Raw genomic sequence first — 27660 nt, 5'->3', positions numbered from 1 at the left:
ATATGGTAGAACTACGGGTCCGAAAACGCGTTGGTCGCAGATTCGATCCCCGGACCAGGAATAATTTTTGCTCAACCGCGAACGTTTATTTAATTCCGAGAGACTCCCTTTTATGTTTCTTTTTTTCAGCGAAGCTGTGTATGGCAGGCGAAACCAAAATACGTCCGTCCGATGTGCGCAGACATTATCATCATCAGCGCTCGTGCCACTGCTACTGCGTTCGTCTTCTTCCACAGCTGGCTCCGTTGCCGCTCATCAATCCAGCGTAGAATTTCACTTCTGTCGTCGTAATGGAGAGGCCGCGTTTACGGGGCTCATAGCCATTGCTTAAGGGGGCATGAGCCATTCATTGTCTTACGTGACGGACAGATTTAATTTTGACGCAATTTAATTTTGAAGAATCGCAAGAGGCAATGGCGACAACGGCGGACTGCGGGGCGTCCCGTCAGTGACGTCGTTGTGTCCGTCGCAGCCGAACGTGTGTGTAACCTCATTAACAAACACAAAGACCTAACCGATTATTGAGAAAGACTTTAATGTACCGTCGGGATTAACCCAGTGATAAACACCGGGGCCGCACGTTTCAGCTTCGCTGGTTAACCATTTGTACGGCGTTTTTATAGCTTTGCGCTATGCTTTTGCAGTATGACAGTATTTCTCTTCCTACAGACTATTAGCAGCATTTAGCAGCGTCGCGAAGCTTGCGTAGTTCTATAAGAAATTCCAGAACGTGTGTAACTTTTCGCAAATTCCATCAGCCATCAATTACATCTTGGTGTACAGAAAGAGAAACTTGGACACACGAGATTTTTTTTCTTCAAAAACAATTATTTATTTCAAGTATAGAGCAATTTTATGTATAGACAGGTCTTGGAAAATTTATACAACACGCTTTTTTATGTAGGTTAATAAACGTAGCAGGTAAGCACTAAACAAAACAACAAAAAAGCGCAATAAACAAAGTGTATTACACTCAACAGAACAACACATGCCTAATTTGTACTCATTAATGCCCCGAGAAGCCGTTAGTAATGACAGCTCCGCAAACAAAAACACACACATAATCATAGGGTCCTCTCTGGCCTTTCGCATTGTCCTCTAAACGTAAGCTGTGTGATATGAATTAAATGGCCCACTGACGGACGCTATTTCGAAGCAGTGGTCACTTACACATTAAGCATTTATTCCGGAAAGGATGCTTGCCGATAGTACCAACTTTGTTTCTGTGTAGAAGCAGTTGCAACACAGAAAAGCTTCGCGTTATGTGTGCTGTTGGCCCCAGACATTTACAAGATGTGAAATTTCCGGTTCGGTTAATGTAACCCGGCTGCACGCGAGGAAAAAAAAAAAGCCTCGTAACCTTTTTTCAAAACACGAGCTTGTATACGCTTTTCCTTGTCATTACGGGAATAAATGCGTCGTTGTGGGCATACTGTTCATGTGTTGCTCCTGTGCATGGTAAGGTTACTCCATGGAACCACGATAGCTGCATGCGATACCATTGTGCGCGATAACCTCGGTAACCTAGGTGGCAAACTTGCACACTGTCCACTACTAGGTGCCGGGTCATTCGCAAGCGTCCTACCGGTGACGCCATGCTGTCATTTCATCGAGTACCGTATGTAAGTACGCCCCATTTTCACGTCCAATAAAGCACGTGTGCCGACTCTCACGATGCAATGGAGGCAACAGACAGCGCGCATCAAATCCTATTTTTCTATTGCAGTACACCTTGTCGAACCCTGTGGCGAGGAAACGCACCGATTTCCGTTTTGAACAGCTGCCATCGTTCGTCAGTATATACGGGATCGCATACACGATACACAACAACCGCCACCGGCAAAAATACAAGTCAACGTACAGGATGGCTGTACGACGACAGTCATTACAGAATTTTAGCCTCACCAGAGTACACGGAACACCGTAGAAGGCGAGTTGGTACCAGTAAAGCCATGAAGACACCAATAGGGAGCCTCCGTGTACCGGCCGGTATATGGAGGCTCCCTAGGCACCAGCGCTGGGAAGCGCCATCTTATGGCGGTTTTTTACAGCCACAATGCCTTAGAAACGTTTTTGTCTTGCATTATCGTTCTAACAGAAGGGAGAAAGAGAAAGTTTCACAAACCCTAATGGTTGTTACTGCCGGCGCATTTGCAGCATGCAGCTGACAGGACATGGTAACCGCAATTATAGTTCTATGTGCTCCAGTTGACGCCAGCGTTACAAGATGGTGCCACCAACAATGCCGAGCACGTCTGCCTTTCCGGATCACAACGCAAAAACACCCACACAACGCAAGAGCATTTCTAACGCATTGTGGTTGGACAAACCGCCACAAGGTGTTGCTAGCAGCGCTAAAACTAGTATCGCCGTTTACGGAATACCTCCACGTTGGGGACGGTGGTAGGTGGCGTATCGACACCTTATGGTGCTTTGTTGAACTACAATGCGTTACATATGTTTTCGTTTTGCATTACAGTTCTCGTCAAAAGAGCCACTGCCCTGAAAAAGTGACGGGTAATTGCTCAGACGTTCTGTACATCTTGCAATTAACCGCAGCTGGCATGTGCCTGCGGCTCGAATAAATTGTTAATTTGAGCCGAGAGTGTTCGTTGAGTAATAAATCGGGCCTTGATACTAAGGAAGAGAGAGGGAGAGAAACGTGGCTAGTTAAAACGCAAGAAGTCGGTTTTTCATGCCAAATGTAACTTTTCTTGCATGTAGCCGTAACGCACACAGCGGACAGGAAGAAAAAAAAAAAAAACACGTATAAGCCGGGTGGTCACATTACACTCGGAGAGACACCATATTGGAAATGAAAAAAAAAATAAAACGCTGCCCTAGCCGATATAATTAAATCCTTCACGGTCTCGTTGCCATGAAGAAAATGACGGTGGAAAGTCGGACGATATATACATTTTCGATAGACTCTGCGTGTACAGTTCTGTGAGACTATGCCTTCTTTTTTTGCGTCTCTCGATTCTGTGCCAGCTGCAAGAATTCACGCATGAGGCATCGCGAAGCAAATTAGTTCTCCGTTAGCGGCCAGCGCTCGCTCCCCATCCGGCCGTGGCTAATAACGCCATTAAGTCTGGACAGCGCTGGAGCGCCGTGCGCGTGCACAATATATATATATATATATATATATATATCCCTGCTACTTTGGCCAGTCGTCTGCTACGTTTAATTTCTTCGTTTCGTCTGCGTCCCCGTTCCCGTCTGTGCTGTGCCCACCGTCCGCTAGGCGGCCGCGGAGGCGTCGAAGCGGAAACGGAAACCGCGAGAGAAGCGACATATTCCGTTTTAACCGAGAAGCCAGACGCGAAGCTTTTCACATAGCAGAACGCTTTTCTTAAATACGATGACACCCGTTTGCCAGCGAATACTCGATTCTACGTCGAACAGAAGTATCCTTTAAAAGACAAAGTTTTCAAACAAGCTCGTACGCAAATATGCAACAGCCGAGACTCCGGCCGACCAGAAGTCTTTTTCACGCGAGAGAAGTTTCGTGGATCTGTTCATGCATTCATGTTACTTTTGTTGCTTAAGCAGGGCATGATTTTGCACGGCGCATACACCGATCACGCTATAAGCCAAGACAAGACGACAGCAAAGATAGCCTTTAGGTAAATCATTAACCGCTCTTATGTACATGATAGTACATTATTTGACGGAACACCTGATCCGGAAATGCACTCAAATGTTTCTGAATGACATTTCATCCTCAAAGTATGTCAACATTTGAGTGAACCATGCCTGGTCCGCTAACCATATCAGAGCGCTGAAAAATGAGACACGGAGTGCAACACTTTATCGCAGATTATCTCCACACCTTTACAGCACCAAATCCGTGGGCGCCGCCATATTTGATCACGCGACAGCGCCCGCTAAATTGAGCGCCTTAATTCTGACCGACGTTTCCTCGCTTGCTTACAATGGCCACAGCGGCCGCAGGCACGGCTCAGAAAGCCGCTATTTAGGCTACTACAGCGAGCCGTAAACGAGACTTTTGCCTAAACTGCAGAAAGGCAGTGATACCTTTCATTTATCCGTTCTGTCCGCGCTGCAATCTTAATAGTGTGCAAGCCTATCGGCCGAAGGCGACGAGTATAATTAAGGCAACCTATAATGCTTGATCTTTACTCTTTATATTCTAGTCTCTAGAGCGATAGATTTGTAAGGCTGATACGGCCGTGTGCCTGTTGTCGTTAACTGTATGTGTAAAAACTTCGTTCGGAATGTAGGCGTGTGTGCATGCGCAAAAAAATACGTGTTTGCAACCTGCTCCGACCACGGTGGTTGATTCAGAACGCGTCGTTCTTATCGACAGTGCTGATCAGATAACTTGGCAATGGTTTCCGATTACTTAAAGCGCAGATTAAAAGTGCATTCGCGCGCGCTTGGACAAAAATGGTTCAAGTGGCCGCGCGCTTGCTGTTTGATTTCCGGCGCAGAAAAAGAACTAGCGGTACCAGCCTAGACGAGTTTGAACAGCTGAACTGAAAAAAACAAAAACAAAGGGAGACAGACAAGGACGTTCTTGTCTGTCTCCCTTAGTCCTATGTTCTTTCCTTTTCTTTTCCCAGTTCATCTGTTCAAACTTGTCTTAGGCTATGAACCAACTATAGCTCAGTTAAATACTATTATTTCACGTTTGACTTCGCTGTTCTGGAAGTAAAGTGAAGCTGCTCGAGTATGTCAGTCGTACTTGCGTGGGGAGGGCGTAGCGCTGATTCGCAAGCTTATCGAAGTTCAGCATTCCGTGATATTTGTGTCAGCGGTGTCGGGAATCGCTGTGTTGTTGCTGCAGGTGGTGTTAGCCTGGAAGCCGCTGCCGGCAATCGGCTATCCAGCGCTGGTGGTAGACCTTGTTGTGCTTGCCTTGCGGAAAGGTGTGCATGTCGAACGGACGTAAATACGAGCACATGCTCGTGCATCTGAGGCGGATGAAAGCTCGCACACAGTCTCATCACACACATTCAAGTCTATCGCAGTTCTTGCAGTTCACGACAGAGCACGCTTTCTATCTGCTTTTCAACATTTCAAGTACGGCGCGCGGCGACGGTTTTATCGCCCTTAGATTTTATACGGAACCTCACGGCGACGACGACGGCAGAACTGCGCTTGGATAGTACTAAGCGATTCCCGGCCTCTCAGCAGAACTCTGTGGGAGCGGCGGGCGGCAGTTGATGGTCGCTTGCATGCTCTCGATTCAATGACGGTGGGCCTGTGGCGGCCCCTGCTGCGCGCTGTGCAGAAAGCGCTGTGAAATGTCTATATCTGTCAGTTCTGGCATGAAAAGATATTCGGCGAAACCGTTGAAACAACGCGCGCAAATCCTGTTTTAAAAACATTTTTTTTATAATTAGTGGTTAAAAAAAATTGTAGGCTTAAAAACTGCTTATGGGTCGCTAAAAGGAATCGCTCTCGTGTAAAAGCAGGCGTCTGCTATAAAGCTGATAACAGCCTCAATGTTTCACTGACGGAGCTATCTTCTTGCATGCGTAAGAGCGTACCTACAAGAAAGCTCAGAAATAAGGCAAGAACGTCTTTCAAATACAAAAGCACACGTTATAAAAAAAGGAGCACGGTACATTTGTAAGCAAACAGCCCCCGCCGCGTCATTCTTTCTAGGAAATTTTAAAAATTTTGTTCTTTTTCATTACGCGAGAGCTTTTATTGGCGTGACCTTTGCAGCTTGCAGTCTACACCTTTGGATAGGTAAATGAAACCATAACCTCGGATATGTCCAACGCTCGCCGCTTATCTCGGATTATGTAACGGAAACATCGAAACGCGGTATTGGGCGAAAGGTTTTGCAGACGAACGCTTTGTTCGCTTGAACGACATCTGAATTACCATGACCGCGTTGCATGTATGATGCCGTGCGTTGATAGAAGAAGAATAAGAAAAAACGCACATCAGATAGGTTCGTTTTGCATGAGATAAAGGTGGCGTAGAAAAAGCACATTCTTAGCAGGGCAGTCTCCATGAACCGGACTTTGCACACACAAATTTGCTTCTATACGTTCCATTGGTAAGACGTGTCGTTCTAGAACGTGAAACCAGTTACATTCGAACACCGACCGTGAACATCTTCAGAGTGGATCTTTGAGCCAACTTTTGGGATTTGCATGTATATCGTAGGAAAATGGTAAGCTGGGCAAGTTGGTGTGGTTGCATCGTCGGAAACCGGCTCACGGACAACTCAGACCGAGAAAATGCGAAGTGCCGTGTCTTTTAATTCTTGGTCTGTGTTATCCGCGCGTTGATTACCTGCGATACAGTACATGCGTATATACCGCCATCGGTTGCCAGATTGCCATTCCAGACAAAAAAAAAAAAAAAAAAAAAAAAAAAAAACGCTGCCGCGCACTTCAACCTGTAAGACTGCATACGAAGATAGTACTTTCACTGACCCGCAAACATGCACTCTGAACACGGTAACATTCATAGAGGTGCTCATTTACACGTTATGAAGGTAACCGGTGCTCTTGAGCTGAAATCACAGTAATTATCAGCACGAATTTGACTAGTCGCACGGTACTTGGTCGTATTTTGCGCGCTTTCTTTAATGCCAGAAAAAAAAAAAACACTTTCATTTAGCACGTAATTGAGCAACAGAAAAAAAAAAAGCTGGATCGGGAATTTTTCAGGGTGGTCTACAATTTTCGCACTAACACTTTTACTCTGACTATAAATATTTGAGAAGTTGATTATTCAATTATATATAATAATGTAATTAGACGAAGTACGAAAAATAGTCTTGACTTGCTCCAATCGACGGCAAACATTATACCTTGGTCCTGTCTAGCTACATGCACTTGCATATTTTTAATTTTCGGTACAAGTTAGTCACGTGGGACACCCAGTATGTAGGCTACTGGGCAGCCAGACGTCGTATTACGCACTTTCACGTACAGCATGGCGCCTGATGCTCAGGATAGGTGTATGTTGCCCCTGTAACTTTGATTGACATCGATATAGTGGCATCAATACCTCCAAACCTAAAAAAAAAAAAAAACCAGCCGAAACGTCTAGGCGCCCGCGGCTGTTAAGAGCGGCCGTCACTTACGATTGCGAAAGCGAGCACATCTGCAACGGTTACCGCGCACATAGAGTGCATGACTCGCGCCTCATCTGCGTTCTTCGCAGTATACTCTTCACATCGCAGCCTTGCGAGTCGAATGCGCACACGTCGGTCGCGTCAGTGTGTATTATCGGGATCCACTTCAGACAAGAGATTGTGCCAGACTCGGCACAGCGAAAGACCACGACGAAGAGCCATCACACCGCACCATTTGACTAATCCACGCGTGCTTCCGGCGGGGACGACGCACTCGATCCTACAACCCCCCGCACAAAATGCGCGCCTGCTCATACTATAAGCGTAACCACGAAAGCTCGGCAACCGTGACATGTCCGTGGACCATCGAAGACTCGCGTCCTGGCAACCAAGAAGCAGCCACCAGCGCCTGCACGCGCCTTGAAGCAGTGTATACAAGAGACCGCGAGGACACCGTCTGCTCGTGCGTCTTCTGCGAGCCGAGGAGGGGCAGCAGCGCTGTGCAGCGGCGGCCTAGTTCTTGCCGGCCTCCTTGTAGACGTCCGCGGTGACGGTGACCACCAGCCTGAGGGTCTTCTCCCACGCCGCCACGGCCGCCGGCGTCATCTTGCTCCCTAACCGGTCCTTCAGCGTGTCCACGATCACGGACATCGTGTGCTGCGAGAGAGACGGATAGCGGTCACAGTGGGTCCAAGACATATCTTACAGACCACGGAATTGTAAATAAGTACGCGATTTTTTTTGCTTTAATTTTCTACAGTAAATGAAGGTTCCGGATCTCGAAAACTTAGACGAGATGCTGCATGAAGCCTCAGAGCGCCTCAATTAACTAATTTACTACAACAGATGTTCTATGAACCAGTTTTGGTTTCGTTTCCCGGGAAGTGTAGGTGTCACGACGTTATGCCGCCGAGGCATGACGTTATGATACCGGTCACGTGGGAGCAGAACATCGCGACATTTTTTAGCACTCGCTCAGGGGAGTACTATTCTGGACATTGTGAATTCTCGCATATTTTGTCGAATTCGCCATCTTGTCAGCTCTGAACGGTCCGAGAGGGCTGCTACGGCCTTTCTGATTGGCTCAAACAGCCGCTATTGCAAAATTTGACACTATGGCGGAATTCGCGCAGATGTCTAGAATAGCACCCTGGCTCGCTAGGTCGTCCGCTGTACGGCTACGCGTTGCGCGGTCCGATGTTGGAGGTGCACATTGGTATAAGGGACGAGACAGTCAAGAACGTAGCCGTACGCGTTCTGCGTGCAAGCTTGGTCACCTGGAGTCCGGCTCGAACACTTAGTTGAAGTTTTGAATTGCCCTCTTTCCAACCTCTGTATCACCCACCCCAGTGCAGGGTAGCAAACCGGAAACTCGCCTCTGGTTAACCTCCCTGGCTTTCCTCTCTCGCACTCTCTCTCTCGATTGAAGGACGTGTCTTGTCTATACTGCAATCATTGGAGAGCTTTAGCAGGCGTGGTGGTGTAGACCTGCTAGCGTAGACGTACTATAATCGGATAGGATGAAATAATAGTAGTGGTGGCGACACATCCAAAGCACCCAGAACTCTTTTTGCAACGATCGATTATTTGCTACCGTTGTCATAAGCATGTTGATAAGCGACGTAATCATTGAACAGCTGTTTTTTTTTTATATCTCTCCGAGATGTATTTCTTGAACACTTTTATCTCCGAGTAACCTGGTAACAAAAGAACTTTTCAAACAGCGCAAGATGTCGTTGCTTCCGTATGTCTTAGTGTGCCGGTATTCTGGTATACAGTCTACGCTTTGCTACGTCTCTCTGTCATGACACGCACAGTAATACCGAAGGCCTCGCTGGCCGTACTCGTGTTTTGAGCGCTGTTGGTTGATCCGTTCCTGTCAGTGTCGACGTCTTCACCGACGACCGACCCGCCGTCGGCGAAACTTCGGGCAGCACGTTGTTATTTAGATGCTTATCCTGCTCCTTCGTACTTTCAGACCAGTTAAATTTCACAACGAACAACACGCTAAATGCCACCAGATGAAGACGTAAGTACAAACTAATCTAGGCTACAGCGACAGCTACAGCAACGACGCTCTTTCTAAGCTCCTTCGTGAGCGCCTCACGCCATACGTTGTGCACTGCGGACATCCTGGACCGATCACTTCATTACAGTGAATCGCCGAAGTGATTGATCCGTCGGGATGTCAGCCATATATGGAGACTGTCGCCCAAATACGCACTCCGCTGCCTCCGGACAGAAGCGGTTTTTATTTCTTTGAACAGTGAGTGGCTGTTTATGCTGCATCATTGTTTTTTTTTTTTTTTTGAACCTGACTACATGCATGATCTAGGTGTTGCGTTAAGTTCATCTCACTCCGACAGGTCTCGAACTTCGCCACCTGCACGAGTGATGGACGTTATAGAGAAACAAGGAGTGCTCGTTATTGATAAGCAATACGCGCTTAGTCGGGTATATATTCGGTTACACGCTGTTCTGCAGGATATCGAACGGAGAGGCCCTGAAGGTCCAGAAGAATTAAAGCTAATCCCGCGGCTCGTAAAGCGCCTAACAAGCTTTGCGGGCTTGAGCACAAATCCCTGTGGGCCAGCCGAGACTTCGGAATCTTGCGGCGCAGGATGTTGCTCCACAGTGAAGATCTTGGCCTTCGTTTATCGCTGCGCGCCCGCTAGAAGACACTGCGACGCGTATACGCTTGAGGCAGCCGAGCGAGGAGGCGCTCGAACAGGACGTTGTCGTCGGTGCCGCAATTTTAGGGATATCTTTAGGAATTAGAGTATCAGAACGAATACATGACAATGAATCCGAGAAGAGGAAACCAGGCTGCGCTGGCCAGGAGGCCCTGCTGCTGTTTGAGTGTGCAACTACTAAAACATATGCTGACACGGTCCGGTAGGAAGAGGCCAGGAAAATGATAAAATATCTTGAATAATGTTGACGATCACGATGATGATAATGATGATGGCGATCTGGAAGGATGACAACCACGCGTCTGTATCAAAGCTTGTTATATCGCCCGAAGCGCTGTCCATGCATGGGCATCCGTGTCTTCAAGAGCACATGCGCCCGAGTTCTAGCACGCCGGGTGCCAAATAAGGTCAGACGCCGGACACACGTGCTTCAAGATCAGAGGCACATGTGATGAGGCTCAAGATTAGGCACTGCCTCTTCCGTGTGCTAGGTTGTGCGTTACAGCGATATATATACACTGCAGTTAACACGCGAAGTTTCAGCGCTGGTTGCTTAACATGCCTAACATGTGCAGTTTGCTGAATTATTTTACGCAGATTTCGAGAGCTTCTTTTTCTTTTCTTTTTTTTAGATCTCTGGCTTCGTGAAATCAAATCTATGTTTCCAGCTCGACAAATTAGGGAGAAGCCAGAATGATGGAAGTATTTTCGTTTCTCCTCGCAGTGAACTCAATGAGTCACGGGCGGGCAGCACTTTCGCTGAACGGGTAAGCCTCCTGAACGGGTGCCTAACTTTTTTTATCAAGGGACCATAAGGATACCTGAATGCGAGCGCCGTCCAGCGGCCTTTATCAGAGCAGCCGTGCAAGAGCGAGATTAGGCCGTACCATATGGTCAACAGCGCCTGATAAGGCGGCGCTATGCCACAAAACGGGATCCGTTATATAAGGCAGAAATCGCCTGTAGAAGCGTACGCATTTGGGCTGCACGGCTGTTTCATGACTTTGAGCAGAAACAACGTAAAACAACGTGGCGTAAAAAAAAAAAAAAAGGGGGGGGGGGGGTCAGACAACAGCGCTATTGTCCACCCCTTTCTCACGTCCGGTTCCTTCGCGCTGTTTCCGCTCAAGAAATAGCGCGTCGCCGTCGAGTATACCCCAAAATGCGAACATTACTTGCACAACAAATCGCTTAACATTCTTCTTCTTCTTTCTGGAGTTTTACGTGCCAAAACCAGTTCTGATTATGAGGCACGCCGTAGAGAAAGCCTCCGAATCAATTTTGACCGCCTGGGGTTCTTTAACGTGCACTACAACGCAAGCACACGGGCGTTTTTGCATTTCGCCTCCATCGAAATGCGGATTAGCTTAACAAATTCACGAATTAGTAAAAATCAACTCGTCATAATAGTGCCGAATGGAAGTTGAATGCTGAGGCTACTGAACCAGTTTCGAGATATCCGTCCTCAAAAACGCGGCACGAAATACATTCGCGTTCCGCCTATAGCCTTGTTCCTTGGCGCTCGTCTGGTGACCGTGATCGGGAAATATCAAGTGGAGTGCCAATATATTTTGGAGCACATTTCGGTGACTAATATCTGACACAAGTCTCCGGATTTCTGCTAACTGGACAGAATTATATCGTTGTATAGCCGCCGTGGTTGCTTAGTGGCTATTGTGTTGGGCTGGTAAGCACGAGGTCGCGAGATCAAATCCCAGCCAAGGCGGCCGCATTTCGATGGCCTCGAAATGCCAAAACACCCTTGTACTTAGATTTAGGTGCACCTTAAAGAACCCCAGGTAGTCCAAATTAGTCCGGCGTCCCCCACTACGGCGTGCCTCATAATCAGATCCTGGTTTTGGCACGCAAAACTCCGTAATTTTTTTTTATATCGTTGTATAAGAAGAGGGCGTGTCTTTGGGAGGACGTTATAAGAACAAAGGCAGTGCGGGAAAATCTTCTCACAGCGAACGGCCTTTTTTGTTCCCCCTCGTTTCCCGGGTTTTCGTCGATCGGCAGCAGGATTTTCTCTAGCATAGAATGAGGAGAGCATCGTGCCGCAGAGAGCAGGAGAGGACTGCCACAGACAGTGGCGCCTGCGGACAGAAAGTGATTAACCAGAGAAGAGACAAAGGCCTCGCTTGTTGGCCGGAGAAGCGCTGACGCCACGCAAGGAGTTGCCGAAACTTGGCAACTCGGCCCAGCTGGCTACGGTGACTGCGGTGACTGTGGCTCAACAGTAACAGAAGTTGGAAGAGCGAGCGACGCGCGAGGAGCGGCGTCAACGGGAAGTCGCCATGGCCACCGAGGAACGAGAATTCCGCAATTCGGCGATGGCGAAGAGAGCGCGAGAAGAAACGCGGAGAAGGAGGGTGCAGCGGCACCATGAAGCGGAGGAGGAGGGTATGCCGAACGCGTGAGATTAAGAAAAGCATAGCGCCGCGCAAGACGGGCTCTGCGGCGACGATGGCTACGAGATGGCGCCAGAGTAGCGCGCGTCGTCTGTTCACTGATGATGCCAACGATATAGCATGCGGCGAGCGCGTCCACCGATGCCGTATATGGGAACAAAGCGCTGCATGAGCGGTGGTCTGTCTGCGGCGGCTGCTGTAAAATCGCGCCCACGTGTGAATCGTGCCTCTCGCGATCTCCCGATTAGCGAGGCAGTCGCGCCACACTTCGCTCCGTTTGCAACGTGCCGCACGCACGATACAGCTTGTCCGTACCAGCCAATATATCGCGAAATTAAGTTAATTGGATTATGGGGGTTTACGTACCAAAACCACCATCTGATTATGAGGCACACCGTAGCGGGGGACTACGGATCAATTTGGACCTCCTGGGGTTCTTTAACATGCACCTAAATTTAAGTACACGGGTGTTTTCTGTATTTTGCCCCCATCGAAATGCGGCCGCCGCGGCCGGCATTCAATCGCGCGGCCTCGTGCTTAACAGCCGAACACCATAGCCACTGAGCAACCACGACGGGTATATCGCTAAATGAAAACACGAACAGAGCTGCGCTCAAATTTCGCATTAGGGAGTATCGTATTCGTCGGAGTTTTTTATTTTGTGTGTGAACAATAACCAGCAACCTTAGGTGCATTCGCTTTCTTTAACGTGATGCACGAACTGCTTTTCACGGATGTTGAGAACGTTACGGGAGGCCTGGTAGGAAAGCTCCGAACAAGAAACGCAAAAAAAAAAGAGGAAAATGTCGCAGTTGCGCCCTTAAGCGAAGCATTGATTGCGACAGCAAATTATTAGACATCTATACGCAACAAGGTTAGTATATTTAGAAGATGGAAAACTGTTGTAAAGATTCGTTACTAACTAAAACTAATCTCACTCGATTGCCGCGGACACTCGGTGTCAGAACACTGGCGCGATGAAGAGCGGCAGAAGTGGCGAACGAATTCCCCTTCGTGCAGCCTCTCGCTACAACGCGAACTAGGCGCGCGAGAACACAGCGCACACGAAGCCATAAACTATATATCGGGTCGGTCAATTAGCCTTCGAACCCACCGCAGATTACATCCAAGATAGGACGAGCGCAGCCGCGGAGATAGAGGCGGAGACGCGCGATATACTCTGCCCCCCTCTCATAGCGCGAGCACATCTCCCCGCACATCTCCACATCTCCCCAGAAAATCTGTCCGTCGGTCTGTCTGTCCGTCCGTAACGCGTTACACGATGCGCCCCATAAAGAGAAACAAAATAAATTCGAAAGGAAAAACGTTGGCGGGGGTGAGTTTCCAGCCTACGACCCCAAGCTCAGAAGCCGAGTGTCTTATACTCACGGGGCTAAATGACATCTGCGTTCGTGGTGTAACGCTTTCAATATCAGGCTTGTGTGCTGGGCTTAACACCCACGCTTGCAGAAGGTCTGAATCATATCTGAACCATATGAATGTGTTGTATATACCGGCGGTACAAAGCAAATGTCGAAGGAGAACAGTTTCTATGAAGGCTATGTTGAAAGATTTGGTGACGGTAGAATAAAAGCCACCTCTAGGACTACGTGCAGAGCCGACTTAGAGCCTTGTAGGCATCAGGAAACTATCGGTTTTGCAAAATTTTAATGCCAAACACGCTACAACTCCGATGCGTTTCGCTAGTCGCGGAATGCTCCTTCCGTTGGGGCGTTCCTTCACCGACCGAAATGCCACCGATCTCTGAAGGCTCATGCATTTCGCGACACGCAACACAGACAAATAAGCAGTCGATTGAGTCTGTAAGGATTGATGAGGGGCTACATGGATCTCATCACGGTCCATAATTGTTCTACGCGGATGGATAAGGTTCTAAAGAGCGATAAGGGCATACAATGGTCGAAGAATTCTCATAAGGTTAATAAGGACCGATAAGTGTTGATAAGGCTAGGATCATGTCCGACAAGGTTGATAAAACAGATAAGAGTTGATAAGGATCGGATCGATTGCGATAAGGTTGATAACGACCGATAAGGGTCGGGTCACGTCCGATAAGGTTCATAACTGATAAGGGTTGATAAGGGTCGCGTCGAGTCCGATAAGGTTGATAACGACCGATAAGGGTTAATAAGGGTTTATACTGGTCAGATCAAGTTTGACACCGGACTGCGTGGAGATGAGCAAGTAGCACAATGCTTACGCATACTTAGACGACTCCAGTGGAATTTCTGCATATTTATTTTCGTGTATGTTGGGAAAGGCCCACACTAAAGGTTATTTGCACCCTACGGGGCTTAATCTCTCCCAGAACAATGACTGCATCGATCTCCTGTGCGTTTCGTTAACACTGCGCTCTCGATACTTTCAGATTACTGTTGGCATGCGCGTTTCAGCGTTCCTGACTATGTTCCAGACATGAGATGCGGGGAGCGTTAAATAAAGGAAATGTTCGCATGTCTGACGAATATTATCGTCGAAGGCCAAGATAAGCGCCCGGTGGTTGTATAACATTTTTAGTGCGTATAGTGTTGTGTGATCAGGCTGTGACGATCGAAGACATGAGGGCGCACCTCGAAGTTTGTGACGGTGACCGGCCGTCGGGTGTGGCTGATGGCGATCTTGCGCACCAGCTCCACCAGGCACTCGGCGTCGTCAAGGGTGTCCACCAGCGACGTGATGGCGTACGCCACCGACATGGCATGCGCGCCCAGGCGAGGGTTGGTGGACAGAGCCTCCGGCGGCACGTCCGCGAAGCCAGAGAACAGCTTCTGGTACTCAGGGTGCCGCTGGAACAGCCTGCACGTCAGAAGGACAGAGGAGAAATTTACTCATCTGCGTGTATACACTATACTGCATATCTGCCAACATGATGAATCGTTTACTGTTTAACGTATGTGCCAGGAACAAAGTACACCCGAAACAGTACACAGCGGAATCTCGTTGATACAATCTTCACGGGAAGCGGAAAAAATGTATCATCCGAAAATCGTATTATCCGAATTACATTGCTCCTATAAGGCACTGGCTGGGAACAGAACAAAAACGTATTATGCAGAATCGTATCAACGAAATTCCCCATATTCTTGCTCCGTTTTTAACAAGCAGCATTTGCTACAGCGCAGTATAACGAATGGTTAGGCTTAGCAATATGATGAATGCATTGCTGAGAATGTTTTCTCGCTAAAACTGCCGATCGTGCTCAGCATCACTGAGTGTGGTACGTAATCATGTTGTTGCACGGCGATGAAAGCACACCAGTACCGCGCTTGTGCATTGGCTTTGCGTCACGGAGAAGCAGGAGTGAACAAACTTCTGCTTCAGTATCCTGAGACAGCAGCTCCTCCAAGCGTTTCTCGCATCAGCTGAATCATCCAGCGGCCGTGGCTGGATTCAGACAGTCGGCGGTGGAAGATACACACGTGTACGTAGCAATACGTCGCGAATTAAAAAAAAAAAGACCACAGTGACTGTTCTTGTTCTTTGTTACAGCGCGTTTTTTTTTTTTTTTTTTTTGCCGATACGTCGACTGACTGGTTTATCTTTTACAGTGAAGCTGTCTATGGCTAGCGTTCCGTGGATTTTTCGTGTTTGTCAACAAATCTGCGTGTGAAAAGACTCAGCTCCCGAATTTGATGCAAAATCGCTTCGTTCTATGCAAAAGCTTATACGTCTCATCACTTGGATGCGCATTTTCAGTAGATTAGTTATCAATAGGCACCATTTTTAAGACCTGTAGATTCTCAGATACATAATAAGGGTTTTTCAAAGATTTGCCGCGTCGGTCACGTGTACGCTCGCACCGCCCCCTCTTTGTCGTCGTTCCAAGCGCTTGCGTGCCTAGTTTCCTTCCGCTCTCCTGGCGGGGCGGTTCCGTCGCGCGTGTCTCGTTTCCTCCAGCTCCCCGAGGTGGCGGTAGTCTTCCACGCGAATGTATGCCACCAGTCAAAAACGCCGATCAAAATGAAAGTGTGCGTACGTATGTCTTTCTTCGGGATGACCGCCGTCACCGCTCAAGAGTAATAAAGTTTGCCCATACCTTTGATCTAAATTCTGTGTCCCCTCTACGTCGCGTGCTAAACTGCTTCGCTGGTAATCCACCTTCACAGCAGTGGAATGGGGCGTGATTTTTTTTAGCGTATACCGATACGCTCAGGAACTGCGCCTGAAATAAACACTTTCCGAAGTTTCAGGCGTCAACATTTCACAAATTTTGTTCTTAGCACACAAGCCTAAAGAAAGCAGCCGCGCGAGCAAGGCTGTCTGTCTGGGACGGGGCGGCCTATACACGCCGATTGGCCACAAACAGCGGCCGGAAGAAGGCGAAGATTGAAGGTTAAGTGCGAAAGAGGGCCTCGTGCGACCGGTCGCCAGAGAGGCACGCGTAGAGTGTGGCCGTGAATGCGCGCCCCATTCAGGGCTGCTATACTCGTGCTGACAAGTCAAGGCCCGCGTCACCATTTGGGGCCAGAGGACGCTCGCGGAGTGAGCCGCGGTGGATTGGGCTGTCGTGTTCAAAGCAACGGGTGCTCATACGTGGAAGACATGCTAGTATGTAGAGCGACGTTGCGTGCATGTCATCATTGTATATATAGCGTGCACCCCGTGCACGTGTAACAGCCTCGCCATCTCAACTTGGTCGCAAAAATGCGCAAGCGGCTACGTGTCATGTAATAATTAGCCGCGGCTGTTGACCGTGCATCTGCACTGAACATGGTATCGACAGAGGCTTGACTGCACAGTGTTTGTTTTGTTCTCTGTCGCAACACCGCAACATTGTTTCAGACGTGCGAATTTAATTTCGCAGACAGTGTCACGTGTCTGCAGCGAAAACGGCCGCCACTAAGAGGCAAAGCGGTTTACGTACCCAGAAAATTTCGGACGTTGCCCCTTCGGATATCTGTTGGGCTTTGCCGCATCATATCAGCGTAACTCAATAGGCAGCGCTTGCAAAACTTTTATGGTAAAAAATCGGCCTATAATTTCAACAAGTTTTTGTCAGCAGCGTTGAGAGGGTACTTCCTTCTAATAACTTAGTCGATACTTAGTGCGGCGTTCTATCATTACTTCGGTCCTGACCAAAAAACTACCATAAAGCAGCATCGAAGTTAGTATTAAGTGCCGCATGTGCGAATGTTATTAGAAGGAAATACCCTTAATTTCGACGTTGCTACTTGAAACTTGTTGAAACTCGGGTATTCTTGTGAAATATTTTTGAAAATGTTGCCTTTTGAGTTACGTTGATGTATTGCGATGAAGTTCAAAAGTCTGCTAATGTAGCAATAGAAAAGGGGAGGGAAAATTAGGATACAGTACGGCAGTAGCAAAAAAAAAATAACAATCACCGCATGTATTGCGCACTAAATAAAAAAATGATCAAAACTGAAGAAAAAAGTCCGATGATTCTTCACTTACACACACACACAAAAAAAAAAGACGTTACAAATTACAATGCGAAGATAACTACTGAAGCTCGTATACATACTGAAGGCATAGCTGAATGTCTCGTACAGCAGCACCACAAAACGAAGTCAGCAACCTATGGAGATTCCATCCCGAGCGAAGCTGCTCTCCTGCCATGTTCTCCCGCCTGAATTTCGCTCTAAATCTATACCGAACAATTCGCCTGCGCTCCGCTTGGCATGTGCACCAGCTCAGATGATTGAAGTTGACAGCATTTCCGGACAATTTTCAGCACGGAAAGCGGTCAATGCGCATGGTAAACAGGGCGTACAGCTGCGGCAACGGATCTTGTTTACGTTGGCCCGCCATAAGGCCATTTACTGCCGCGAACCCACCCAACTGCGGGGGCTCGAACGGAAAACGCAGAAAAAAAAATCAACGCAAGCTTTCATAAACTGACATATTCGGCACGCATGCGACTGTCTTGTTTGTTTTCGTAAGCCACGAGCCGAACTCTCAACGCGATCAGCGATGGTGATATGAGACAGTAAGCCTTCCAGCAAAGGAAATCTCGAATGCCGCCAAGCAAGCAAGCAAGCAAGCAAGCAAGCAAGCAAGCAAGCAAGCAAGCAAGCAAGCAAGCAAGCAAGCAAGCAAAAAGAAAGGTTCAAGACAGTTGGAAATCAAAACCAAAAATAGTAGTCTTCGAGCAGATTTTCTCATGCCAAGCCAGACCTCCCATGCTGCATATCTTATCCGTTGCATTTGCCTGCTTCTAATTTCGATGATACAATTTGAGTTCTAATCGGCAGCGAGAACAAGCAAAGAGAAGACGATACAGGACACACACGGAACGAGCAGACGACGGAAATAAGAAGCAAGTAAATCTGCACTAAGTTCGAACCAACAAGTCTCGTGTGCTTGGTTCCATTTTTAAAGTGGTACGCTTTCGATGCGTTCCGTTCTTGGATGAAACGCGTTTGTGTCTTGTTCGTTCCTGATTTGCTCCGCAGAAACTTTGCCGCGTGCCTACGCGTTTTTTCTTTTGTAGTTGTTGTTATCGTTGTTGTTTTCTTGATGGACCAAGAACTCGTAAACGACATGTATACCCACTCCTGCCCTGGCTATACCGAAAGGCGGCCGGCAGTATTGAATAAGGAAAGAAGGAAAGCAAGTAAACAGCAAAAGAAGGCGCTGAACGACCGGGCGACAAGTCACGAAGGGATAAAGCGCGCGCAGCAACGAAGCGAGGAACACAGCATCTCCTCGACGTCGCATACATGCACTAAATCCGTCGCCGACAAATCGCGTTTCACCGAATCCCCGCCGAACGCATAGCTCGACGCGAGAATCTAACGAAAGTCGACGCGCTTTGGTCGATGCGGCGCGGGATGCAAAAGGTCTCTCGGGCGAAACATTTGGCGACGGCTGACGTCGCAGCTGCGCGAATATAGCGCTTGCTCGCAGCTAGCAGCGGCATGCACGCATAGAAAACCGCAGCAGCGAAGTTCCAGATGCCGCGATTCCGCTCCCGGCCGTTCGCACATATACGAGACAGATGTGACGAAGCAGCATCTGTTGCGAATGGGAGCCAGCCCCGCTCCTTTGAAGTGCATAGAGCGCGCGCAACTGTACGTAGTGGATGTGCGCTTCGGAAGGAATCGTCGCCAACTTGGCTTTTTCCGAGTCCTTCGTCGCGGTGTATATTATGCGCACGCGACTGCCGTATTCTTTGCTCTGTTCGCAACATGAAAACCGCCAAGTGGCGCGCACGGATGAATAATTCAGAGGCCTATATAGGGCGTCGCCCGTGTGGAAGACGGCATGCACGTGACTGTATACATTTGCTCGAGAAAGTAAATGTAACACGCGCGAAGTCTGGGTCTGTGTAGTTTCGCGCTGCGACGGCTAAATGCCACAGAATGTGGCACCGATCTCTAGACGTCATGTGTAAGCAGTGTGCAGGTTTGTGAGTTTATTAGACGTGAGTAAACTCATTATACACGAAAGTACAACTTGGTCATGATACAAGGAGAAAGGACGTACTTTCGGCTGCTCTGCTCCGCATTAAAAAAGAATGAAAGTTTTTGAAAGTTGGAACGTGGAAAACTTCACTACCATAGGCATGCGTATCAAGGTGGATTTGATGCCCCCCCCCCCCCCCCCCCTTCATTTTTTTGTGCTTTTCATGCCCATTTTGGTGGTATTGTCATCACGTGTTTTATTTTTAAATTTTATGTCTTTCCAGTTTTTTGGTACACTTACCCATGAATCGCATAAAAAACGTCTGTTTCGACAATAATAAATCAGTTAGAAGTATATGCGCCGTGCTTACTAATTACTAATAATTACTAGAGATTAATCTGTTGCTATCGTCTACAGGAGCTACAAGAATGGTGGATTTAGCCAACATGAGAATTGTGCTTAATTACTACGTGGATTCGGCCGGACTTCGTTCTTCTGACCTCAATCGGTTTCGCGACTTGTGCAACTGGATCATTCTTCAACAAAATATTGCGTTATAAATTATACAATTCGCGATTATTATGCATGCGCGTAATGTCCTATTGCCTTCGTGCGCTTAGGAAAACATGACTGCTCGGAAATGATTAAGGCAGACAAAGCGTTACAAATGCGATCGTCGTCGCGTCGTCACCTGGCCACCTGTGAGAGTTAAAATTCGCAAAAGTCCAGCGAACGAGGCACTTCTTATAGGATAATCCTATTTTTATGTCCACTCCAGGGCGAAGGCCTCTCCCTGCGACCTCCAGTTACCCCTGTCTTGCGCTAGCTGATTCCAAATTGTGCCTCCCAATTTCCCAACTTCATCACCCCAGCTAATTCTCTGCCATCATCGACTGTTCCTACCCTCTCTTGGCTCCCATTCTGAAACTCTAGTAGTCAACCGGCTATCGACCCTACGCATTACATGACATGTTCATATCCATGTTATCCTCTTATTAGCAACTTGAATATCGGCTACCCGCGTTCGCTCTCTGATCCACACCGCTGTCTTCCTGTCTCTTAGCGTTACGCCTAACATATTTCGTTAGGTTAAGGGCCTAACCAACAACGTGGTGGAGCGGTACGTAATTTCTTCGTAGGCTCCTTTGTTAACCATCGAAGTTCTGCTCCATACGTTAGTACGGGTAGAACGCAATGATCGTGCAATTTTATGTTCAAGGATATCGGTAAGCTGCCGACCATGATTTGGTAATGCCTGCCGTATGCGCACCAACCCTTCTGTAAATTTCCTTCTGATGAGCAAGGTCCCTTGTGAGTAACTCAGCTAGATAAACGTACTCTTGCATAGATTCTAGAGGCTCACCGCCAAGCACGAATTCTTGTTCTCTTGCCAGGATATTGAATATTACCGTTGTCGTTACGTGTCACTTTTGTGTTTATGTGTCACTTATATGTTGGGCTATAATTTTGTACGGGCCTCTTCTCTTATTTGCAATTGTTGGTCTGCACGGGAGTGCTATCCCTTTGTGTGTTTCCCCAAATTCATGTATGGTCACATTGGGCCTTCGACGAATAGGCCCGAACTTGAAAAAAACTCTGTCTAAGCATGGTATAAAAGCTGCAGCCATGGCGCTTTAGCCCGGATGTAATGACGTAAGTGCAGTGCCGCAGATGGAACGAAGCAGACGGACGACTTAGACAAATTGCAGTCTGCTATTACCTTTACTTTCTGTCGCGTGTTACGTTCAGTCATTCTTTGCACCATTTTTATTGTTGCCTTTGTTTTTTTTTTTTTTTTTTTTTTTTTTTGCAGGTACCCGACGGCGCTCTTCAAAGTTGCACAACAGGCGTGTGTGCTCATTCAGAATGAATCATCTCCGGCACTCGCTGTTCGCTCGGAAAGTACATATATATAATATAACGAACGCTATCGCTATAGTGCCTTCGGGCACCGTTCGTACTGTCGGTATGCCTTAGATGCACATTCTTTTTTTCTTTTTAGAATGTCTTCGGGCGAGGAGCAGCGTCCTCTGCGGCAGCGTGAAAAACAGTGGAAGCGTTACATCAAGTTTTCATTTCGCGTACGTATGCAACCCCACATCTGATAGAACGCTTTTGATTGGTCCACGGCCACTCGGGGTCGTCTTCGCATATTGTCTGGTGCTCCAACGACGCTGGTGCCTCATAATCCGGAGTCCCCCACTATACGGCGTGCCTCATAATCAGGTGGTGGTTTTGGCACGTAAATCCCCATAATTTAATTTAATTAAACGGGCAAATTTATAGGATTTCATTAACCACTTCACGAGAGCTTCACTTCACAGTGATTTCCAAAACGTACGTTGGATCTGCATAATTTTCTTTTAGTGTACCGTTATACTGACGCGTGTGTACGGTGAGCAGGTCCTCTCAAGCTGTTTGCTGAGCTTTTTGCCTGGTGTCCCGCAACATTGCTGTAAATAAAAATTTGGAGGAGCTTAAGAGTGGAACGCGATAGCATTCAACGATCCCTGGCTCCTTATCAGGCTTCCCGGCAACTGCAGCTTATGTAACCGTAATGTTTACCGGAGAACGCTCGGCGAACGCTATGCACGAAGGCGAGCTTTCTAGTACTAAAGCGGCATCTTGCGTGGGCCGATCCCGGAGGTAGTGCACAGCCGCGCCCAAAAAAAATTGCATCATTTTCAGGTTTCTGTTATTGTTTCGCACTTTTAATATTTCAGTCTGAGAAGAGAGAGAAGTTTAATGATGCGAAATGCAGAGAGGTCGGCCTGAAGTAAATTCCTCTAGCCAGCTACTCGGCGTTGGGGGAAGGGGAAGAGGGAAAGAGGGAAGAAAGAGGCGCATGACGGGTGACGATGACGATATATATATATATATATATATATATATATATATATATATATATATGGAAAGCAATTGGGCACGCTCAAAGCCAGGCCCGTACTTTGTAAAAAAGTTCAGTAACGCATGGATGGCCTTGAAACTCGATTGGGCATCTGGCCAAGGGCCCAAAATAACGTCCCCCGACAACGGTGGGCTGTCGAAACGCGTAAGGTCAAAAGGCACGCGCTGTATACAGGTGTTTTGTTTCGCGACATTTGTTTGTGGGCTGCCATTATCAAAATCCCGAGGAATAACGTTGTTAGGGAATGTAAGAGAAGGTACGAGCAACTTTAGTGATAGAATGATGTGGCAATATAACCCGCATATATACCGCACCTGATATAGCAAGGTGTGGCATATACACATACCTAAATATATACTGGAATTTTTCGCTCACGGGGACGCCGGCGCCGTACGCCGACACTGGCTTTTCTGCGACACGCGGGGCCCTTAACGCTATGGCTTTAATACAATTATGTTCACTCCAGCTATAGACGGTTTCGCGCGCGCGATAACAGCAACGAGAGTGCAGCCCCCCAGGAAAGTACCAGTCACGTGCCTTATCAGTCTGCTATGCGGGAACAAGAGGGGTGTTTTCAAATTGTTTCAACATACGGGGAAAGTCTCTTCTTACGCTTGCAAATAAAATAATGGCGCATAATACATCAAGACTAAAACTTATATATTTTTTTTCGTAAGACTTACTGTAAACTACTTTCGTAAAATTATGGTTATGTAGAGGGTAAAAGTGTTGCAGATCTGCTGGATTATCTTTTAACGCACGACTGCTTCTTTGCCAGTTCGACTTAGCAGCTACGTCAATGGGCAAAATCGGAAGCCGTCCAGGGCATATGTTGGTAACCAGTGAAAAGGTCTATACTGCGTTCACCCACAGTCAGCGTACGGCCCCTCCGTGTGGCCTCCCTGCCGCACAAAACGTCCCCGCGCAAACAAGACGCTCGCGACGAGCTCGTCACCTTGACGCCGCCAAGGTGCCCGCTATGTAGCTCGCCTTCGCCTTGAATTCGCGCCGACAGGGCACACAAAGCGATGCAAAGTGACGTCTCCGACGCGGCGAGGTGTCTGAGCCCCGCGCAGCGTGAAAAGTGAGCCGCCGCGTGTTTACTCCGGGACTGCTTTCGTATGCAAGTTTGCAAACAGCACGAGCACTCCGAAAGGACCCCCCCTCGTCCGTTTCTGCTTTCGGCATGGAAATCTGGGACGGTATGTGCCCGCCGGCCCGTTTCCTTTTTTCTAGACGTGAGTCGGCAGCGCGTGGACGATGGACCTTTTACTTTTCCTTTTGGCTCAGAAGTGCCTTGTGCCAAAGTTTCCGGCGCCATCCTGTCAAGCAAGAGTAACGGAAGTGTGGTATAGGACGCTGGCGTCGGATTACTGTAGTCGCCGAAAAATAAGAGAAGAAAGAAAGGCCTGCAGGCCGCGGTAGCCGACTTGGGAAGCCGCTGCCGGTTTGGACGGCTGCAATAATCGGACACGAAGCGAGCCGAACATCGAGGCGCAGGGTCGCCACACTATTCGGTGGACAAAGTTGGGGCAGGAGGAGGAAGGCATGTGCTGGTTAGTATTGGAGTGCTTGAGTTTAGCTAGTGGTGCGGCGTGCGTATAAGAGCATAACCTCGAGCAGGCACACTTCAGAGAGACGCGATTGGCTCTGCAACGCAGAGCCACGTATCACGTTTCTATTTTTACGAGCTAAGCGAGTCACTGGCCATACATATCCAGCATATATCATTAAAGCTTGTATCTCTCTATCTCTCTCACTGACCGTAGTCAAAACGAGTGACGTCAAAATTTGTTTTGACTGTGCCTATAGTGCCCTGCTTCCCTCGCAACGATACTTTTTACCTGGCCAGACTCTATATTCCGTCGAACACACTCTCTTGTACTGGTCGTATATTCGCGTCCCGAAGTTATGCCCGAGCCTCCCTCTGTGGCGAGCCCCGAATTGATCGTTGCCACGTTACGCTGCTCTAATGTCTGGATGGATGTAAAGAAACGAATGTCCTTACTATAGTTTCCCGCACTTCCGTCCCCTTGGAAAACTCGGCGGCCATTTTTGAGAACAGAACCCGCGACCTGCTACTCGGAAGGACAACGTCATAGCCACTACGCCGCACCTTGACGTATGCATCCCCGCCATTTCACTATAGTTCTGAGGAAACACACGAGCTGAACTTGGACGAAAGTATTTAACCAATCGCCGTGAGAATGGAACGGACAATCAGCCACGGAGCGCTGTTGCCGAGATGCCCGGATGTTCCGTCGCATGCTGTATACCTGGCTCGAGCATCCGGAGTATACGCGGAGGCACAACTTCGTCGTCGTCCACACAGCTGTGAAGGCTCACCTTATAGTTGGGTGCGTTCAGGACGAGGGCGATTCCACAACGACCGCCAACGAAACGTTGACGAACAACCGTAGTGTGCTGCCACTCCCCGTTTTTAGTGCATACTTCGCTTCAATCAAACAGGAACTCGGGATAGCTGGCGTATAGATTCATCGTCATACTTGAGTACAGTCGCTAGTCCCGTCCCTTTCTTTCTGTGCGTTCTAGTTCTAGTGTTGCGATTCACCTGACGGGTTATATCCATCGCGAACCCTAACCAAGTCGTAGCCAGTCTCTTGCGCAACGCGTCCGTTGTGCTATTAGAAGGAAGGTTGCTGATGTGGAGACACGTCCTCCTTTCATATATGCCGCTGGTTACTGCTCCACGATCGAGAGAAAAAAAAAAAAGATGAGCACCAAATGTAGGTCAGTGACCCTGAGATACACACTCCAGCTCAGACCAATAAACGAACGTGCCGGCCGTATAGCACTGCCCACGCAGACCCCGCCTATATACGGCGACGGCGAAGGCAGCACTAATAAACCTCGATTATACAGCGCGCGCGCATGAAAGTGTCGGGAAAAAAAAAAAAGCGCGTCGAGCTCGCGTATACAGCCAGAGCGCGCGTTATTATATAATTCGCGCCCAGCCAACCGACCTCCGAGTCGACCACGTGCGCGCCTAGCACGTTCCGGCGAAATTACGTCTCGACCGACGACGACGACGACGACGTCGGTCGGCAACGGAGCTACATCTGGAGACGTACGCTATAGAAGACAGCACGAAGACACTCCCGCCCCATTATTATTTTTTCTTGAATCATGCATCTAGGCTCCAAATAGCACTCGCACGTTCTCGGCTGGATCGTTCGTTCCCCGCTGGGAGCCTTGCCGTAGATATGCACACTGCGGGGAAGAGAAGGAATCTGCAGAAAGGCAAGGGCATAAGCAGCAGCAGCGACGTGGGCATATATAATAGGAGCAAGTGAGAGGGACCGTGTGGGGAATTAAGGGTCACGTGGTGCGTGCACGCGGGGACATGCAAAGTGCGCGGGGAGGCGGGCGCGAAGCTCGTAATTAATCCTGCGCACGTCGTCCGGCGGGTGAGAATTAAGCTCTTTCATAATCCGTGCTCCCTCGACGAAAGTCGCCGCGCCGATGTGTGCCAGGGTCGCCTTCTCCGTGTTAATTCCGCCCGAGCGCGGTTCCCCAGCTGGCGGGAGTGTCAGCTGGCAGTTTAGGGATAGCGACGGTCTGTATAAGATATAGGGTGCGAAGGGAAAAGCAAGAAGAAACAAAGTGACGGTGAAAAAAAACGAATAGAACCAGATGGAGACTGCTACAACGAGAGAGTGGCCCGAGATACGGAGCGCAGTCCCAAGCCACTCGCTATACGATGTACGGGGATAACGACTTACTTAATAGAGATATTTAGATTAGGGGGAACCAACGCTTGCGTCCTCCTAATCTAAAACACTCTATTCAGGTGTTCTACTTGAGCGCGAGTTCCAATGATTTGATAAAGCTTTACGCAGTGGCTAGCGTTTTTTAATGCAATAGAATCACACAGTCTAAACGGGGCCGTCGGAGTGCATGTACCCGGATCATGTAGCGCGGGCTGATCTTGCAGTGAGTGTAGATCAAACCCGCGTTTGAACCGATCCCGACATTAGAGCGCACGGTCGTTCTTGCGAGTTTTATAACGCGATAGCATTATACAGACGAAAACAGGGCCTTCGACGACGTATATGGAGGTATGTTCTTGGCGGAGAAACTGGAGGGTTGACAACGACGGAGCAGGCTAGGAGTGACGTGGTGTGTTATGCTAAATAAAAACTCTCGCAGATCGAACGCGCATGTTAGAATAGAGAAGCTTAAGTAAAGCGGTTAATCAAATGCCTAACAGTTAACGGCGATGCGCACAGTTTGGTGATGACAGGTGTGCGCGCAGAACAGTACGACAGGTATCAAACGACATTTATGGATTCTGTACCTCTTGCGTCACGATGGGACATACCCATTCTGAATGATTGCCAAGATAAGGGTATACAACCACAGCGGCACATACGGAATGGCTAAATCAAAGAAAGTACGTCAACGAATTCTTGAAATATATTTCACCACTCTATTAACAGATCGGTGTGCTTTAGAGACATATGTGAGATAGCATTATGTGCGTAGGTTGTAAGTTTTTTTTTTCTGACACAAACCAGGGCTGTCGTAGACGTACACGAGATACACAGACGAGCGCTGTATCTCGTGTACGTCTTCGTCCTCTCGCGCTACAACAAAATTATGCTAGTGTACCAACTGGCCCAACTTTTGATCCCATCGAAATACCTGGTCAGCATGGAAGGTTTATATGGGCCACTTCGTGGGCGCCTTCATAAAATATTTGCACATATATACGGCACTGTTCATGCGTGCCTGCCTATCGAAAACAGCCGTGAATGCTCATCGCAGGTGGCTTCTCCGCAGTAAAAGGCTCCGTGCGGAGAAGCTCGTTCAATCCGTTCTTTTTGTTTAGCAGGTGGTAGTGTTGCGCGCAGGCGTGTACAAGTGCGTGTGTGCGTGCGTGTAGGGGCGCGAAAGTAGGGAAATACTGCTGTATAGGAATGCAAGATAGTACCTACCTAAAGACACAGGAATATGAATTCTTGTGCACCCGTCTTTCATGTACAGTCAACCACAAAAGTTTGCAGACCACGCGAGCGCGTGGCCAAGAGCCTCTTCGCGACACTTCCGCTACGTCACCAGCGATCGACAGCAGCGCTACGTTGAAGACGCATCCCTCCTTAAATCTATGGCCTGTCTATTTTCGCACTGTGCGCAAATATTTTCTACCTATCTCTTTCAACGTGACGCGCTCTT

The 27660-nt window shown here is 48.3% G+C and overlaps 1 protein-coding gene across 1 annotated transcript in view; it reads right to left on the bottom strand.

Moving 5' to 3' along the window:
- Positions 1-811: 811 nt before the first annotated feature.
- The window catches only part of LOC119453532 (globin), a 154111-nt gene continuing 127262 nt past the window's right edge, over positions 812-27660 (bottom strand). The window contains exons 2-3 of the mRNA XM_037715580.2: positions 14762-14987; positions 812-7723 (exon numbers count right to left, since the gene is read on the bottom strand). Of these exons, the coding sequence (XP_037571508.1) occupies positions 7580-7723; positions 14762-14987 (370 nt within the window). The 3' untranslated portion in view covers positions 812-7579. The remainder of the gene's footprint in view (positions 7724-14761; positions 14988-27660) is intronic.

The sequence above is a fragment of the Dermacentor silvarum genome, chromosome 5 (genome assembly GCF_013339745.2).
Source record: "Dermacentor silvarum isolate Dsil-2018 chromosome 5, BIME_Dsil_1.4, whole genome shotgun sequence".
In the NCBI taxonomy this organism is placed as follows: Eukaryota; Metazoa; Arthropoda; class Arachnida; order Ixodida; family Ixodidae; genus Dermacentor; species Dermacentor silvarum.
Note: the sequence above shows the minus strand (reverse complement) of the source record. Positions and strands in the feature narration are given on the sequence as shown.